This window comes from Dermacentor variabilis, unplaced genomic scaffold, assembly GCF_050947875.1.
Source record: "Dermacentor variabilis isolate Ectoservices unplaced genomic scaffold, ASM5094787v1 scaffold_13, whole genome shotgun sequence".
NCBI classification, from domain to species: Eukaryota; Metazoa; Arthropoda; class Arachnida; order Ixodida; family Ixodidae; genus Dermacentor; species Dermacentor variabilis.
Window position 1 is genome coordinate 18,664,231 of NW_027460291.1, and position 16,733 is coordinate 18,680,963.

General features: G+C 42.5%; 1 protein-coding gene across 6 annotated transcripts in view; it reads right to left on the minus strand.

Annotated features, from left to right (window-relative positions):
* Ctl2 (Choline transporter-like 2) overlaps nucleotides 1-16,733 on the minus strand; it is a 494,927-nt gene that overhangs the window by 157,902 nt on the left and 320,292 nt on the right. For 5 of the 6 annotated variants that reach the window (XM_075677602.1, XM_075677595.1, XM_075677598.1 and 2 more), the window contains 2 exons: nucleotides 13,581-13,595; nucleotides 434-517 (listed from right to left, as the gene is read on the minus strand). In XM_075677602.1, coding sequence (XP_075533717.1) covers nucleotides 434-517; nucleotides 13,581-13,595 — 99 coding nt within the window. The remainder of the gene's footprint in view (nucleotides 1-433; nucleotides 518-13,580; nucleotides 13,596-16,733) is intronic. The other variant, XM_075677596.1, reaches the window with a different exon arrangement.

Consider the following 16,733-nt stretch of genomic DNA (forward strand, 5'->3'; position numbering starts at 1 on the left):
TTGAGGGCTTCTTGAAATGCCCTAAATGTTTTCACATGCAGAAATGTACACTGCACAAAGCTCTAAGCTTTTAGTATTAACATGCATCTGCGAGTGCTGGCTGCAGCTCTCTGTGGTTTCTTTAAAACAAAAATTTTTGCATAGTATTAACACAGTTTCTGCTAAAAACACTTACTGGTAGCAGAATTCTACCACTGCCCAAGTCATTACTACATGCAGGTGCCTGCTGCTTCATGAAATGGACCTGAAATGCTCAAGGCACTGTGCACATGGGATGTCAGTACAAATCCACAGCAATATTTAGAAAAACAAAGAGAAAGTAGTAACACACTCTTTTGTTCACTCCTTGTTCATGCTAAAGAGTGATTGAAACGTTCATACTAATGCATATGCCTATCAGATGGGCCAAGCTGGCCAACTTTGCTGTACTCACATAAGCATGTGAGGCCATGCAGTCTTGAAGTCTTGGAATGCAAGTTCGCCAACATCCTTTGCACTTGACAAGCCTGCAAGGATCCTGAACCCCCCCCCATTCATTTTGTCTTCCTCATTAGTGCACAAAAGAGAAAACATATGGCACAGAAAAGGCAGGCAGTAAGCCCAAGCAAGAGTTCTCTGGCAGCAATGTGTCCCACAGAGTAAGAACCCCAAAAAAATAAGGATGGCAGTGGCTGAGCCTTGCTGCATAGCTGGCGACAAGCGGCACAGTTTGGTGCATGGGCGCTGAAGGATTGTGCAGATGGCATTATTGGATGCTTTTAAGTAAAAAGAAGAAAAAGGAACACTGGGCTTCAACTTATTTTACTTTGAAAACTGCATGGCGACACAAATTAACCGTCAGAGTGCATGCCTATCCCTACTCAACCTGGATGTATAGCCCATAGCCACAGGCAGAGATAGCAAATTCTTTATAAGTGTGACACATGCAGTGCTTGTAGTTTCTCTTTTAATTGGATGCACTTTGCATATAACATTACTTTTTCCACTACTTAAGAACAGGCGTGCCTCCAAGCAGAGGTGCCTACTGGCACCGTTTATGGTGATCTGCAAGATGTCTGTACTCCGTCAATACTTGCCCCTGTGCCCATCATTAACATGCTTTCCAGCCTCACCAGAGTAACGATCTGTCACCACAGAATCTAATTTTTGAAAGATTTCTTGAAAACCAGCCTTCCTCCTGTACAGATCCCTGCTTTCTTTAAAGTGCTGGAAAACTTATCCAACCATGCCAGATAAGTGATGGCCTGCACAAAAGGATGTGCCCTGCATGACATTATTTGAGTATGCTTTTTGTTTAAGTCCTTACACATCCACCACATAGAAAGCCTTTCAGACACAATTTTGCATAAGCATGGGCCAACATGAGTGCACCAGGTTTATGCTGTACAATAGCTTTTTTTTTTTTGGCAGCATAAACACAGGTACACAAAAGAAAGATAATGTTTCACCATGCCGCTGTATTTATTTGGCAGTTTTTTTTTGTTTTTTTCGAGTGTAGGGGTTGCGACATGTTTTCAGTCTCCTTTTTTTATTATTTCTCTTCTTCCATTTTTTTTTCTTAATGATAAATCACCAACTAGACCAGCTTTCCATTTTGTGTGACAGCTATTGGTTGTGGTGCTTGTTCTTAGTACAACAGAGTATATACATTTCAGTCTAACTTACAGAAAACATTTTTATTTGAATCGGAATACAGCCATCACTCAGAGTAATATGGTTATGTCGGCACCAAGCAATGCTACATCAAAAATATGCCCCTGTCATTGCCAATTACGAGCGAAAGAAAACAAAACACACACAACGAATAAAAATAAGCTTTGCGACAGAGTGAAGGGTGTAATAGAACTGGCACTTTACTTTCAACACAGCAGAAGAAGCAGAAACAAAGCAGCATAACAAGCAGCCCAGAAGCTTTTTTTTTTTTTTTTTTGCATGCCAGCAACTCCCACTTTTTCAGGTTTCATACTTGCGTGTTGAGTTACATACTTCCTGAAAGCAGGAACAGCATGAAAAACTTTGCATAAGACTCTTAAAAGGCGGAAGATGTCAGAACACCAGTTTTTCAAGATGCTGCTTCAACTTCAGATGCCCACTAATGTCAACTCCACTTTGGAAGTGAGCAGATGGTGTGATATATGCAGGATTGCCTATCACTACAGCTTCAACTAGCGAATACAATATCAGCTACCCACACCACTTTTCAATCAATGCTGCTGCCTCCCTATATTACATGTATCATCTTCTGTTGCTTCCCTGCCCCATAGCTTAGTGCTGGTAGACTGCACAGAGTGTATATTTTGATAATATTTGTAGGCTGCCGTTCACAGCTTCAGAGTGCCTGCCTTTACAAACTTCTTATTGAACTGCATTATTCACCTAGAAATTTCTTTCCAAATCCTTTGGCCTAGATGAGCTCTAACAAGATGCTGACTACCCGTCATGAATGCTTGGTCCCTTGGCAGGTCTTCTGCATATTAGTCTTCAAGCCTACCCTGACAGTTCAGGTCTGCAATAAAGTGTTCCAATCTTGCTTAATAGTGATATGTTGTCTATTAATCTTCTGCGGTCAAGTAGAATTACCAAATTTGTGGTCATTCCAATTAGGAGCCATCTCGTGCGATAGACACTCCACAGAAAATGTGTTTAAGTGAATGAATGCATGTTAAGTGATTTACTTAATGATATGTACTTATTACTAAGGCTCTCTACAGTAGTCGAACACTGTGTTGTAGCACTCAAATCACTCTCCAGAGTGGAGGGCAGGATTTGCATTACATATCTGTACAGTCCCCATAGTCTCAGTATTCTAAAGTGCTTTCATTCTAGCACGTTCGCTTACCTTCTGCAGGCGAAGTATATTTATCCATAACACTAAAATCAGCTTCTCATTCACTGAACTTACGTGAATTTCCCTCAAAGAGCACATGCACAGAAAACTAACATCCTGTCGGCGCTTCACGCCACAAACCACGTGAAAATCCCTTTAACTACTGCCACACCGTGCACATTAGACATCGTTAGCCAGCTCATGTGGGTTTGGAATGCCACTGTCAAGACCTTCTGCATTGCTCACACACACACTGCGCCATGGGACGTGAAAGAGGAGATTTTTCCTTTCCAAGCAGTTCGCTCCCCCCCCCCAGGCGGTGAACACGCTCTGGAGTCCTCTAAATTTTCAAAGTAGAAGACAAAAATGGCTGCCCGCTATTGATGGTTTGAAAGGCTGCTTTCGAGACCTTCCACACTGCTCACGGAGGCTCCGTGCTATCGGACGTGAAGGAGAACTATAGTCTTGTTTTCTAAGCAGTTTGCTTTTTCCTCGCCAGGCATTAATTTTTGAATGCACTCCAAAATTCCACAATAATCAAAATCAAAGTAGGCAGCAATAATGGCCGCCTCCAAGAGCAGCACGCACGATTTGAAAAATCGCAGGTATTGTGATTTCGCTGCGTCTGCAGCTGATTTTATTGATGGATCGGGCAGCAGCGAATATGAGGATGCTGCCTTTTCGTCGTACTTTGACTCTGAAAGCGACGACAGCACAAACCAGCCTGGAACATCAGAAGTCAGAGCCCGGCACGCCAAACTGTAGTGCTTGCACTTAAATTTTTGTAGCGGAATACCTGTTCAATGAAAATTTTTGATTTTGTCGGAGATATTGCCCATTAGATGGCAATACATTTTGTATATCTCATTTTTTTAAGTTTCTTTAGTAGATACAAGCATGTCTTAACAAGCTTTGTTCAATTTTATCCCACAATCATGATTCTGGCAATTTATATCTTTTTTTATGTCATACATTTCGTTAATAAACCTTTTATGTGTGAAAGTACATTCATTCTGCTTTTTGTTTATGCATTACATGAGTGCAGTAGTTCCTTCAGAAAAAAAAATCTGGCATAACATACAAGAAACACCTATTTTCCCCATGGTAGTGAAAGAATTAACCATAAAGGATGCAAAAAAAAAAATGTACTGCCTTCATCTCAAGACATTGCAAAGTGCACATATTAATGAAAAAAAAAAATCTCAGAAGCTGGCGCTTCCAATCCAAATAGCCAGCGAACGCGAGCAAGCACACATGTTGAGCTCTACCCGACATATAAATGGAATGAGCATTTTCACATATCGGATGGGGCCTGACAGATGATCGCAAAAGATTAATGTCAGGTTGCCAAGATGTTGCATCAAAACGGCAAGTTTAGCCAGTTGGTTGGGATTCATTGTAAGGTTCGTTACACCGCACTACACGACAAAGAGACAAGAAGGCATAAAACGATGACACGGCTCTGACTTAGACATGCAAGCCAAGGGAAATGACAAGGCCGAGGCTCACAATATAAAGACTAGGGACAAAGCGTGTATCAGCGAACCGTCTATCACTCTCCATGACAAGGAACTGCGTTACCTATGTCAATTTTTATTATGGGTCAGATTGTCACAGTTGCCTCGATGCATCTCTGTGTCTCGTGCATGTCATGGTTATAAACTGGCACCTATATATATGTTATACATATCTTCAATAAAATATCAGTTGAGAGTCAGTGCCGTGTCGTCGTTTTATACCTTCTTGCGTCCTTGTCTTGTAGTGCACTGTAACGAACCTTACTATGAATGCCAAGATAGTCACCACTAATCCTTAAACCCACTCTGGTATTTTAAATACTTGTTGCGGAGGGTGGTAAATGGGGTTTAATTTATTCACAAACTTATCCAACTGGGGTTTTCTTAAGGTGAGCTTCTAAAGTTAATGATTAAGCAGCCATTCAAGGAAAGGAGATTCAAGGAACACACCTTGAAGGAAGCATGCCGCCATGCACTCCAATGAGTACCCCCCTCATGCACTCTTGGCTACACCGCTAGCCTCACAAAGCAGCCATACAAAAACAAAGTCCCCAACATTGTTGCAGTCAAACGCAATCTATAATCACTCGTCATAGTGCTGAGCCTCAAAGCCAGTATAGGCATTGTAGCCTGGCTATGATGCACCTCGCACTTCTCTCAAGACAGTAACGAATTGGTCAATCTGAAGCTGAGCACTTTTCACTCATTTTTTGGTAAGGAAGAAACAGACTAAGGTGCAAAGATGTGCTGGCATGTGCAACTTGCATGCAGAAACACGACAAACATCTCACTTAACATGCTGACCATGATGGCCATTAATTATCCAAAAATGTCAATAAAACACTGCAAATTCAGCCTCTGCTGTCCACTCATGCAGTCACACCTGTTTGAGCCACAGTGTCTCAAATGTCCCCTCAAGAGCGTGACAAACGGCACTTGCCCAGCATGGAGTGGAGACCTCCAATGATTCCTGCTGGCACCGCAAGACACCATCGAGTTTTTAGGTATGAATTTTGTTGCAGTTAAGTGAAATAATGCCTTTTTTCTTAATCTTTGTCAGCATGGCACAGCTGTTTCCCATTTTTCACAGATAATGCAAGAGTGGTGGTAGCAGTACTCCTGTGACATCGCCACACTGCCCAAGGTCAAAAAGCGTGCATTACATGTTCGTAGACTGAGGTGAAAATGTGCCATGGCATATATTTTGGGACATTTTCATTCCTTCATATATGTTGCACCCTTGCATTTAGTACTATTATACGTGTTTCTTCTCATCTACCACAGTTGCTCATTTGATATTGTTACGAGGCAGAAGCAGGTGCTAGTATTTTACATTGGCCAAAGTAACACGACCAACACAGAAGGCTGAACTCACTCCTTAAAACATAGCACTGGCAGCTGCCAGCTGATGCCACAGAACTTTGTCGTCCTCATTTTAGTTCGCTAGCCGTTCATTTTGTTTGAAGTTAAGCAAAGAACACTTTGCTTAACTTCCGACAAAAGTTTTTCATTGCTAAGGCGTGCGGCTACTTTGCATCAAATTACACCATCATCCTTATGCTATGTTTAAAAATGATAGTATTAAAAAAACTCATATTTCATTTAAGAATCGACACATTTATAAAATGTATGTTGGTGACCTGGCTGTTACACAACTTGGGAAGAATGAACAGCACTAAAAATGGGGCCAAGCAAAAATGACACGGCGCACTATTGTGTGTCTTCTTGTTTGAAGCCCAAACTTGTTGCAGCCCAGGTAACAGCGACGATAAGCGTTGTTTTCCAGCACGATCTGGTGAGTGGCTCAGCCACAGCTACATACGGAAGAGGGAGGACACTATTTTGCAAGTCGCCCATCACTCAATTGTATACTGACACCCGGCTGTTCTGAAGACTGCAGAGACATTTCATTAGGGTGGGTTCTTGGCAGCAAGCAGTAGGAGTTACGAGGGGGTAGGTTGTAACACCTGCCATCACGTTACTACTACATGAGCGAATGCTTCAAAACCACTGGAGTACTTATGCCGAAACCTACGTCATTCACCCTCCAACATCTGCAAGCTAGCTTATCAGACATTTGCTTGCCCCCCAGCTCAAATTTTCTCCTCCAATCTGGTCACCCTATCATAACAACCTAACCAGCTCATTAAAATCAGTTCAAAATAGAGCTGCTAGGTTTATCTCACGTAACTATACGTACAATTCAAGCATGTCACAAATAAAACTTTATAAATCACTTCCGTCCTTAAGCACTAAATGTGATTTTACACTCAAACTTCAGTTCACAAATTCATTACTTCACAAATACGTTTATGCCGCTAGAAAATATTTTTTACGCTTGAAATAGCACATTGCGCATCACGCAGATTACATATAATCCCCTCAGCCTCAAGCGCGTCTACAGTAACAAACACTTATGCATTCTATTGGTCAGCGCTTCCTCGCCCCATTCAGTAATGGGACACTCTTCCCGATTTCATCACTGTCCAATCTCATGTCTTCAAAGGGCCTCTCACCAGGTCTGGCCATTATGAGCTGTCAAGTGCAGTGTCTGCATAGTGTCCACTAAGTATTACATCTATACGCATCGCGGAAAGAGCCTAAATTTCAAACCAAACGCCACTTGCCCTTCTCCTCGCGGGCGCTGCAGTCCTAGCCGGACAGCATATAAACTGCACAAGTGCGCCTACGTACACGGCAGTGATGTGATGTCACTCATAGTGACATGTGACTGAGAATTATTCAAGGCAACATCAGTTATTTGTTTAATCTGTTGCTTAAGCAGATGAAGTAAAATTTAGAGAAATAATAAAATGGTACAAACTGAGTGTCTGTGTGTTTTTGTTTTACTTCGTTTTGAACTCCAAGAAACATGCGGAAATTTTTTCAGCTGCAGTCACCAACCGATGTTTCGAACTCCGAAAATTCGGACATGCTCGATTATTTGGTCTGCTTCGCGGCACCGCCATTCTCCCCATAGACCATAATGTATAACAACTGCTGAAAGTTCGGACACCTTGCAAGCTCTCGTCTGATTTTTCGGACACTCCTTGAGCCAACTCGATCGAGAGCACCATGCACCGACTATGACCAGTGCATGGTTCGACTTGCTGAACGCCATTTTTGTTTTGAACGGAGCCTCCTTGCTGCCCCCACGAAGTGGCACTACTGCAAATCTCTGCTCCTCATCATTGTTTCTGCCTGGTTCAATAGTTGCTACAGCAGTTTCGGTCACAGCTTAGTAAGCCATGTCAAGACAATCCAGCAGCTGATTTGTTTGTTTTTTAGTGCACGACGCTGCAAGTAGGCCACTTTTTTCATTTGCGCAACTGGTGATGGTGTCGTGGTGTTTGCTTTGTGTGCTGTGTCGAGGTTGCGGTGATCCAAAGCGGCATACGGGAACATTGCGTCAAGTATCTAATGGCGCCGACAGTGCCCGTGCAGACTACGCTGGGGCATGCCGGCAAGCGGGTGCCAGGGGGCCTAGGATTTATTGCCTTCCGATGTGCTCCCTACTGACGCCGAAAATGTTCTGCGGAGACCTGCGCAGTGGTTGCATTGCGGTTCCGGAGACCGTCTCATTTGACAGTTTCACAGGTGCTGACACTGCTGTACTGACATGCGCAGAACTCGATGACGGCGAGATCATTCGTCAGGCTTCTGCTGCACCGCCGGACGATGACTCAGAGTTGGAAGATGACGCATCATTGCTACAATGCCGTCGCATGCGGAGTGTTTACAAGCAGTGACTGTGCTTTCAGCCACCTATAGTGACTGTACAACCCTCTCCGAGATTCAGGCTTATCTGATTGCGCTTAAACAGAACCGCGTGCAACGCAGTATTCACGATTTCTTCAAGTATACTGCCGAGCCCGAATAAGTGCGTGGAAATAAAGTATTTATTTCTTTTTTTTTTATTAATCTGCTTTTTCGGACACCTGTTTATTCGGACATTTCCGCAGTCCTCGTGAGGTGAGAATAAATGGTCGGCGACTGTATATCCTGCGATGGTCGAAAAAAACGCTGGTTAATTTGGTGTGGAATGATCCATAGGGTTCCATCGAGAAGAGTGAACAGGTCAAGTGAATGATCAGGGGTGTCAGAGCATAGAATAGTATTGCAGCACCATTCATCTCCGATATGAACAAGTCAGAGATGGATTTAATGCACATGTCAGACTCTGTGTCTGCGGTCTCTTCCCTGGATGGCGAGACAAGCAGTCAGCATCCTGGTGTAGACGTCAGGCTTTGTACACGACTGTGAACCTATGTATACTATGTGTATACCCTTGCAATCTTAACACCCAATGGCCATGTCTAGGTAGGGTATTTCAGTGCAGACAGCCAGCATAGTGTGCGTTGATCAGTAACTACATGGAATGGGCAATCAAACAGGTACAAGAAATTCCGCAAACGCCCAAGTTAGTACAAGGCACTCTTGTTCAGTGACTGCGTTTGGGTGTCGCGAGAAGGTGGCTAGCGTAAGCAAGCACACACTCTCATGTCCACTCCGGACCTGACGGCGCCGATGCCGTGTCCACTAGTATCCATACGGACTCGGTGGGTGCAGAAGTGGGCTGAAATCGGGGAAATTGCAAGGACTGCAATAAGTGTGGTGAAGGCATCTGCTTGCTGTTGTCCCCACGAGAAAGGTACATCCTTCTTCAAAAGCTTGATGAGAGGTCGAGCAATGTGAGAAAAAAAATTTAACAAAATATCAGAAGTATCAGCACAAGAAAATAAATCTTCACACCTCCTTAACAGACCATGGTACCTGGAAGTTTTGCACAGCATAAACTTTGAGTCAGGTTGAATCTCCTAAGCATTAACAAGGTGTCCAAGAACAGTAATTTTGGAATGACCGAAGCAGCATTTCGACAAGTTGAGTTGAAGGTCAGCAGCACAAAACACTGCAAGCACAGTCGAGCGGCACTGAAGTTGGCTTTCAAATGTCAGGGCAAAAAGGATTACATTGTTGAGATCACAGAGGCATACTGACCACTTCAAACCTCACAGGAGATTGTCCATCATTCCCTCTAATGTTGCTGGAGCATTGCAGAGGCCAAAGGGCATAAATCGGAATTGTTAAAGACCATCCGTTATAATAAAGGCAGTCTTTTCGTAGTCCTTCTCGTCAACAGCAATCTGCCAGTATCTCGACCAGAGGTCAATCGATTAAAAAAAACTTGGAGGGCGCTTACGCTTTGCCTTCAAGAGTTGAACGCTATAGCGTTATCGGGCCCTGTTGACGCCACCACCAACACCGGATATTCTGTGGCATGGTGCCCGATAGAAAACAATGGTGGGCCAATCCAAGCGGCAGTGCAGGGCAGAGCAATGGCTCATATCCCCCCATAAGGCAGAGGCCACAAGGAGCGACTCATCAATGGCTCATACCGCTGTAAGCAAGGATAAAGGGGGTTTGTGTTTCTGTGTAACAGAATTATGTTTTCTCGTGTATTAAAATTGCAAGCTGACGCTATCATGTCTGTAGGTTGTGTGTAAGTCGGACTACCAATTTTCTGATATATCTTACTTTGAGAAATTCAATTAGTTCAGTAACGTCTATGCGCCACGCGGAGGGACTGTGTGGTTGTGGTTTGTGATGATTTTTTCTGACAGACAACGCTGCTGACGCCGACACCAGATTTTCTGCGACATTAGGCCCCTAATGCTATCACATTAAAATAATGTGCACCGTGCAGCCAATCAAGTGCATCATCGATGTGAGGCAAGGACAGACGTCTTTTTTGGTAATCTTGTTTAAATGGTGGTAGTTGACACAAAACCACAAGGTGTTGTCCTTTTTCTTTATGTGGATGAGTGGCGAGGCCAACGTGCTAGCCGAAGGTTGAACGACTCTCTTCTGTAGCATCTTTGTAACTGTAGCTCTGCACGATGTCTCACTCAGTAGCAGAGACACGGTAGAGTCTTCGATGGATGGGACTTGCATCGCCAGTGTTATACAATGAGTGATGATGGTTGTCTGGCCGAGGAGACAGTTGTCAAGATCAAAACATTGCAATAAGTGATCAGTAGGTAACAAAGTTCTCCAGTCTGGGTGGGAGTAAGGTCGGCAGCAATCATGTTGTCAATATCGTGGTAAGACAAACAACATGGACAGGAGCACTCCAGGGTACTGTTAGTAGATGAACAAGCATCAGCAGTGAGCGAAGAGATTTGGCACTCGTTCAAAAGAGAAACAAGGGCCACTGCAATGTCGTGCAGAAGCATGTATGTTGAAAATCCAAAGTTGAGTACGGGCAGGTAGACAGAGCTGGCCACAGCTGTGGCAACAGTACTAAGCAGCGCAATACTTTGCGTCAGAACGACATCCACGAGTGGAGAGATAAGTCCCTGACAGGCAGATGCGAGTGAAGAGGACAGAAGTAGCAGCTTAAGAGGAAGCTTTAGCTCGGGCCCAACTACAATGCAGTCCATTCAAGTACATGTAAAAAGCAATAACGTTTTTCTGAGATAACCCCTGGACCAATTTTAATTAAATGTGTTGCATTTGAGAGAGAAAGTTAAATTCTAGTGACTTAGAAGCGTAATATTAATTTAGGGCCTGAATTTTATGGAAAACATTTTTAGAAATTTGCAAGTTTGAAAGAAAAATATCAGCACGGAGTTTACAAATTAATAGCTCTGCATCAAGAACAGACATCGCGGTTCTGTAAACGGCACTCATCAGATCATTGAAAGCGAACAAATTCAATATGTCAATAATTATCTAACTACGTTGTGTACAAGGGTTCTGCAAAATCTGTATTTTCATATTACTAAGCTTTTTTAGATTTATGTGCAACATATAAATTTTGTCCGCTTTAGATGCACTATTAGATGTAATATACAGAATCGTGATATCATTATTCATTGCTGAGTTACAGAGTTGTAAACTTGATAGTTTCGTTTTCTGAAAATTTTCGATTTTAGTCAATTTTTAATAAAAAGCTGCCGACTTAAATAAAAAAATTCGACACCACCAGTCACTAGATTTTAAGTTTTTCTTTTAAGTGCAACAAACCTTGTCAAACTTGGTGCAGTGGTTGCAGAGAAAAACGAATTCTGCTTTTACATGTGCTCAGATAGGAGCACCCGAGCTATAGCTTCCTCTTAAGGCAGCCACCTGGCGAAGCCAAGGAAGGAGGTACAGCAGAAACAGAAACAGAGTCGGGGTCATAAGGCAGGTCTAACTGAATGTCTGTAGAGGAGTTGATCAGGGCAGAGTGTGTTGAGAGAAAGTCGAGACCCAGACTCACCGCAACAATATTCTGTAGCCGTGGAGTGAATTATTTCAAATATCTTCAATTCATTTTTATTAGAATTTTATGTTTGAAACACATTTCCTATTGCTTTAGTTATTCATTCAAGGCCTCTGTTAAGTCTCAATATACAGGGGCTCTATATGGCTATAAAAAGAAAACAGCCTATAGTATTTGAGAACAATAACCAAGCAGCTTGCAGCTGCCTCTCGTGGCTTAACCACTCTGGGGCTTAAATGCAGATGTTGAGATGTGCTATAAATGTGCTTCCTCTTCACCTGCTGCCATAACAGTACACTAGAGCTGATAATGTCAACTCATAGAAACAAGTGCTTTTTGTGTGTTTGTATATACTCAACATGTTGGTGCGTGGCAGGTCTTACAAATGCAATGCTGCTAAGCACCATTGCAAGCTTTACGACTAGAGCTCCACCAATGCCAGTCCACAAAATGGCCACAGTCGGAATGAAGTGAAGGCACTTTCTCTGGCACGTATGTTTGACACACGCAGCCACTACGACTAGGAATGTCACTGGAAATGTGCTGTTCCCTAAATGGTTACTAGCAGATGAAGTGTGAATAACTGAAATCAAAAGGGCATGAGTGCTGCTGGTAGATGAACACAAGAAACATGAATGACTACATAGACATGGTACGTTTTGTGTTTGTGGCATGCTGCATCTCTCTCAAGCAGTAAGCATGTCCCTTGGGAAGCACCAACCAGATCAACAGCCTCTTCTGAATTGAAAACAATTGCATGCAAATCATTCAAGCAAACCTGAGCATTCACATGCATGTGAACAATAAAAATCAGTGAGCCCCCTCAAAACAGTACCTTTTCTTTCTCAACTTTTCCATGCTTTCAGAAAAATTTGAAAAGACTGGGCTATTAAAGGGTAAATCCAACAATTCATTAGGGTCTCCAGACTGCAGCAAAATATCATACATTCTCTTGTATGCGCCATATGAGAGCTGTGTGATCATTTCAGAATTATTGCAAAGCCTGACACTCCAAATTTGTGCCCTCAAATGGTCTCAACTGTTCAGCCTGTGTGCTAGCCTATTGTGACATCAGCACGTGAAAAGCTGCAGCACTGGTGCCAACGTATCAGTGTGAAGTCGTCTTTGAAATATGTGCAGCAGGACACCTATTGCCATCAGCAATTGTGTTCAACATTCCTGCTGACAAAGCTTTTAGCAGCAACTTTCAAAGTGCAATCCTTCGGTTTGTTTTGCCACTAAGAAGCGTCAAGAAAAGGGAAATGTGGCATCTACCAGACATGAACCTATAAAAGGTATCCAACCTCAGAAAAGTAGATTCACAGCTATCGATTAATTCGGTCTTGCCCTGCAATATGCTCGCCGCTTGCTCAGATGGCAGAGCCCCAGATGTACAACGACCTCAGGCTTAATCACCTAACATGTACAAAGCATTCGTGGAGCTCTCTTTCTGAGAAACCGGTATGGGTGTCCTTTGTAGCTGGTGCGCTACAGTTGAATGGGTGACAATTTTTCCCTATGGTGAAATTTTCCCTTCACCCTGTGGATTGCCACAGAACTCAATTGCCCCATTAAAGAGGTGTCATGTGACATTAGAATCCTTGTAGCTGAACAGACTGTCTCAAGCAATTGTGCTCCTGTACCTGGTGTGCTCTCACTACCGGTGATGTCATGAGAAGCAGCTCTCTAGGCTGGCCAGTCCACTTTGGACTTGGATGTAGTATTCTGCACATTTAAAATTATCTCCCCTCTTTGCAACTATCCCGCATGACACAGTGGCCACAAAGATATCTAAAACAACCACTTCTCTGACATGATAAAAAAAATTGCCGGAGTCACCCTTTAAAACACTTGTTTCACAAATGCAAAAAGTTGTATTAACCAGGTGGCCACCAGTTTTCCAGAATTAGTTAAATGCAGACTTTGTGCAGATGGTGTGTGTGCAAGTTCATAAATTAAATAGTAAACTTACAGTTCAATAGAGCTCCTGAAAAGCAAACAATTTTTTTTTAATTATTGCAGAAAACAAATCTGCAAAACTCTAAACCTATGGTCTAAAAAATTCCATTGAACAAGACAAAGCTGCTCAACACTTAAATTATAAAGAAATTGAGTCAAAACTCCATCTGCCCTAAGAGCAACAAACTTCTGCATGGCATTATTACACTTGCGTATCCATCAGGGAAGGACACAACTGCTGCTTCAGAAAGGAAGAGGTACATGAGAAAAAAATGATGGCAAGTGAAGAATAGGATTAAAGAATGAAGAGGGATATAAAAAAATTTGAAAATATTACATAACACTAATAAGAATGCAGATTGCTGTCCCTGAAACAAGGCACTCAGCAGTGCCTGGTTGCAATATGTAATAATGTAATAAGTGCATACCAAACTTCAAAGCTGAAGACACAGTTGTGAATTTAAAGAAATGACAATTCCATATTAACGCATAACCATGCTCCCTAACTTGTACACCAATTACCTGCAGAAGATGTATATACTAGTACATAAACAAGGTTTATGCACTGCAACCAAAGGAAAATGGCTGGTAGTACACTGTTAAAAGAGCCCAAAGTGATAACTTCTAATATAAGTAGCAAATAGAACAGGGTCTCATGGGCAAAGAATGTATCAGGACATTTTATGCAGTACAACCATGGAAGTAAACAAGTTTGTAAAAGCCGCCATAGCAAGCTAAAAAAAAGTTGTGTGTACAGAAGCAAATAATTCCAAGTTTAAAAACCAATGAAAAATAGACAGGCGTATAATGGGCATCATAAGACATTATTACACAGCTGGGGGCTTAAATAAAATCATAATTCTAAAAATGAAAATATGAAAATAAGCCCTTTATAAAATACAAAGAAGCAAATAAAAAGATTACCAGCATCTCTACTAGAGTACTCAAGGATGAATAAAAAAAACTGCTAGAACGAATATTTTCAGTTTACTGATAACAGTAATTAAAATGTTGACTTTTTCATAACAAGTGGTGGTGTGTTCTATAGTAATATGAAAGTGAATTGCACAGTTTGTTTGCCACAGTCTGCACTGCTGTCGAAGAATAGACGGATACCTTAACGGTGCCATCTGACTGCAGAGCTGGCTGACTTTCTTTGTGTTTCCTGCCTTTGGCGGCAAGAACACTGCAGTGTTGTGGGGTCATCACTGTCCGCTAGCGGTGCGAGACTTGCATACTTTGCTGCAAAATGGCTTTATTATGTGGCACCACTAGCTCTTCGCGATTCTGTATTACTGTCTCCCGTGCAATTTGCGAAGAAATATTGAATATGCAACAAGAAACCACCTATTGAACTTGCTATTGGGCCTTTATTTGCAGTGTGGCCAGCTGCCATCGAACAACATTTCAGCAAGTTTTCTGCCTCTTCTTGTCTAGATGTGCTCGTGCTGTGTCTCGGGCGAGTTCTGCTGCACCTAAGGCCTCGATTATGCATTCCCGTGCACGCAGTGGTCAAGCATACCGAGGCGTCGATGCTGTGCGCACATTTTCGTTTGGATCTACGAGAAGCGTCAAATTTTCTCATTTGTGAGCACAGCTCTGTTTTATACATTGTCTTAGTCACAAATTATTGTTCTAGTCTTATTCCAGCTATCGTGGGCATCATGCAGACATTAATATATTTCCCGTTGGGAAATGTCAGCACAGTTGTGTACTTATATTTTCTTCCCTTTTGCCCTAGCGTGCCGTGTTAGCATTCAATCGACTATGTGGACACTACTTAGCGTAAATAAAAAGTTAGAGTAACTTGCAAGATACTCTAGATTATAATAGACAACATTAAAAGTAAATTGCGCGGTTAGCAGCTATGTGCGTGGCTGGCATGCATGTTGGCCACGAACGTCGCTGCATTCCGCAGGCCGTGGTTTCTCGCCTTGTGTACACATCGTGATGATTATTCCTCCAGCACAGGCATTTTGAACAATTCATGCAATCATATGAGTATATACTTGGTGGTCACAGCATGTGCTTTCTCATTCTTCAGAATTAAAAAAAGTTCATCAGTAAAAAAAACATTAAGTGCCATGAAAATAATAATGTGAAGTACCCATTTGCAAGCGCGACCATGAATCACTTGGAAACCGCCTTTCTGTGCTTGGTTCTGCGTGTGCCCGTGAAGCCCTATTGGAAAGCACTCAAATCGTGGCATATAATAACCCCAGAAATTATTTGTTTGAGGGCTCCCCAATAATCACTCAAGCAGAAAAAAGTAAATTCTCATTCAAGATGAACAGCACTTATTAAGGCAAAAGCCTTAGATGGCTCATGGGACGAAAAATCCTATGTTCAGCGTTATGCATCTGGTGTTATGGCACCAAAATTCATGGCAGCAAAATTTATAGGGAGTTGAACCCACAAACCGTGGTGGGAGTTGAACCCTCGACTTAAAGCGAAGGCCTTAAGGGCCTCACGGATTGAAAAATCCATTTTCCTGTGTTATCGAAAAATTGAGTTCAGTGTTATGGCACCAAAATTGATGTTGCCACCCAGGGCCACTGGTGGGACTTGTACCCGTGACCTTTGGTGTTAATTAAGACAAAGTCAATTAAAATATAGTTAATTAAGGCACCCAAATCCACAACATTTGGTGGGAATCGAACCCAGTTGGAGATTTAGGCGAACTGGCCATATCTCCAAGTTGGATTCCAATTGACATCATGAGGGACGAGAGTCGAACCCGCTACCTTTGGTGTTAATTAAGGCATTATTAATTTAGATGCAGTTAAGGCACTCGAACCTACAACCTTTGGTGGGAGTCGAACCCACAACCTTCGGTGTTAATTACGGCAAAGTTAACTAAAGAGCTGTTAATTAAGGCCCTTGAACCCACAACCTTTGGTGGGAGAAAACAAGCAATAGGAAGTAACAACACTCCAAGGGTCTGGATCCAAGCTAGTTGGTATGGCATCAATTTTCCTTAAGGCAGGTCAAGCACACAAGACACGGACAACGAAAAAACGTTGTGCCTTGTTTGTCTTCTTTTCGCTGTCTGTGTCTTTGTGTGCTTGACCTGCCTTAAGGAAAAGAAGTAACAATGCATCAGAATGAAAACATCAAGTAATGAGATGAATGCCTTGAGAGCAGGCAGGCTTTCGCCTTAGTCCTC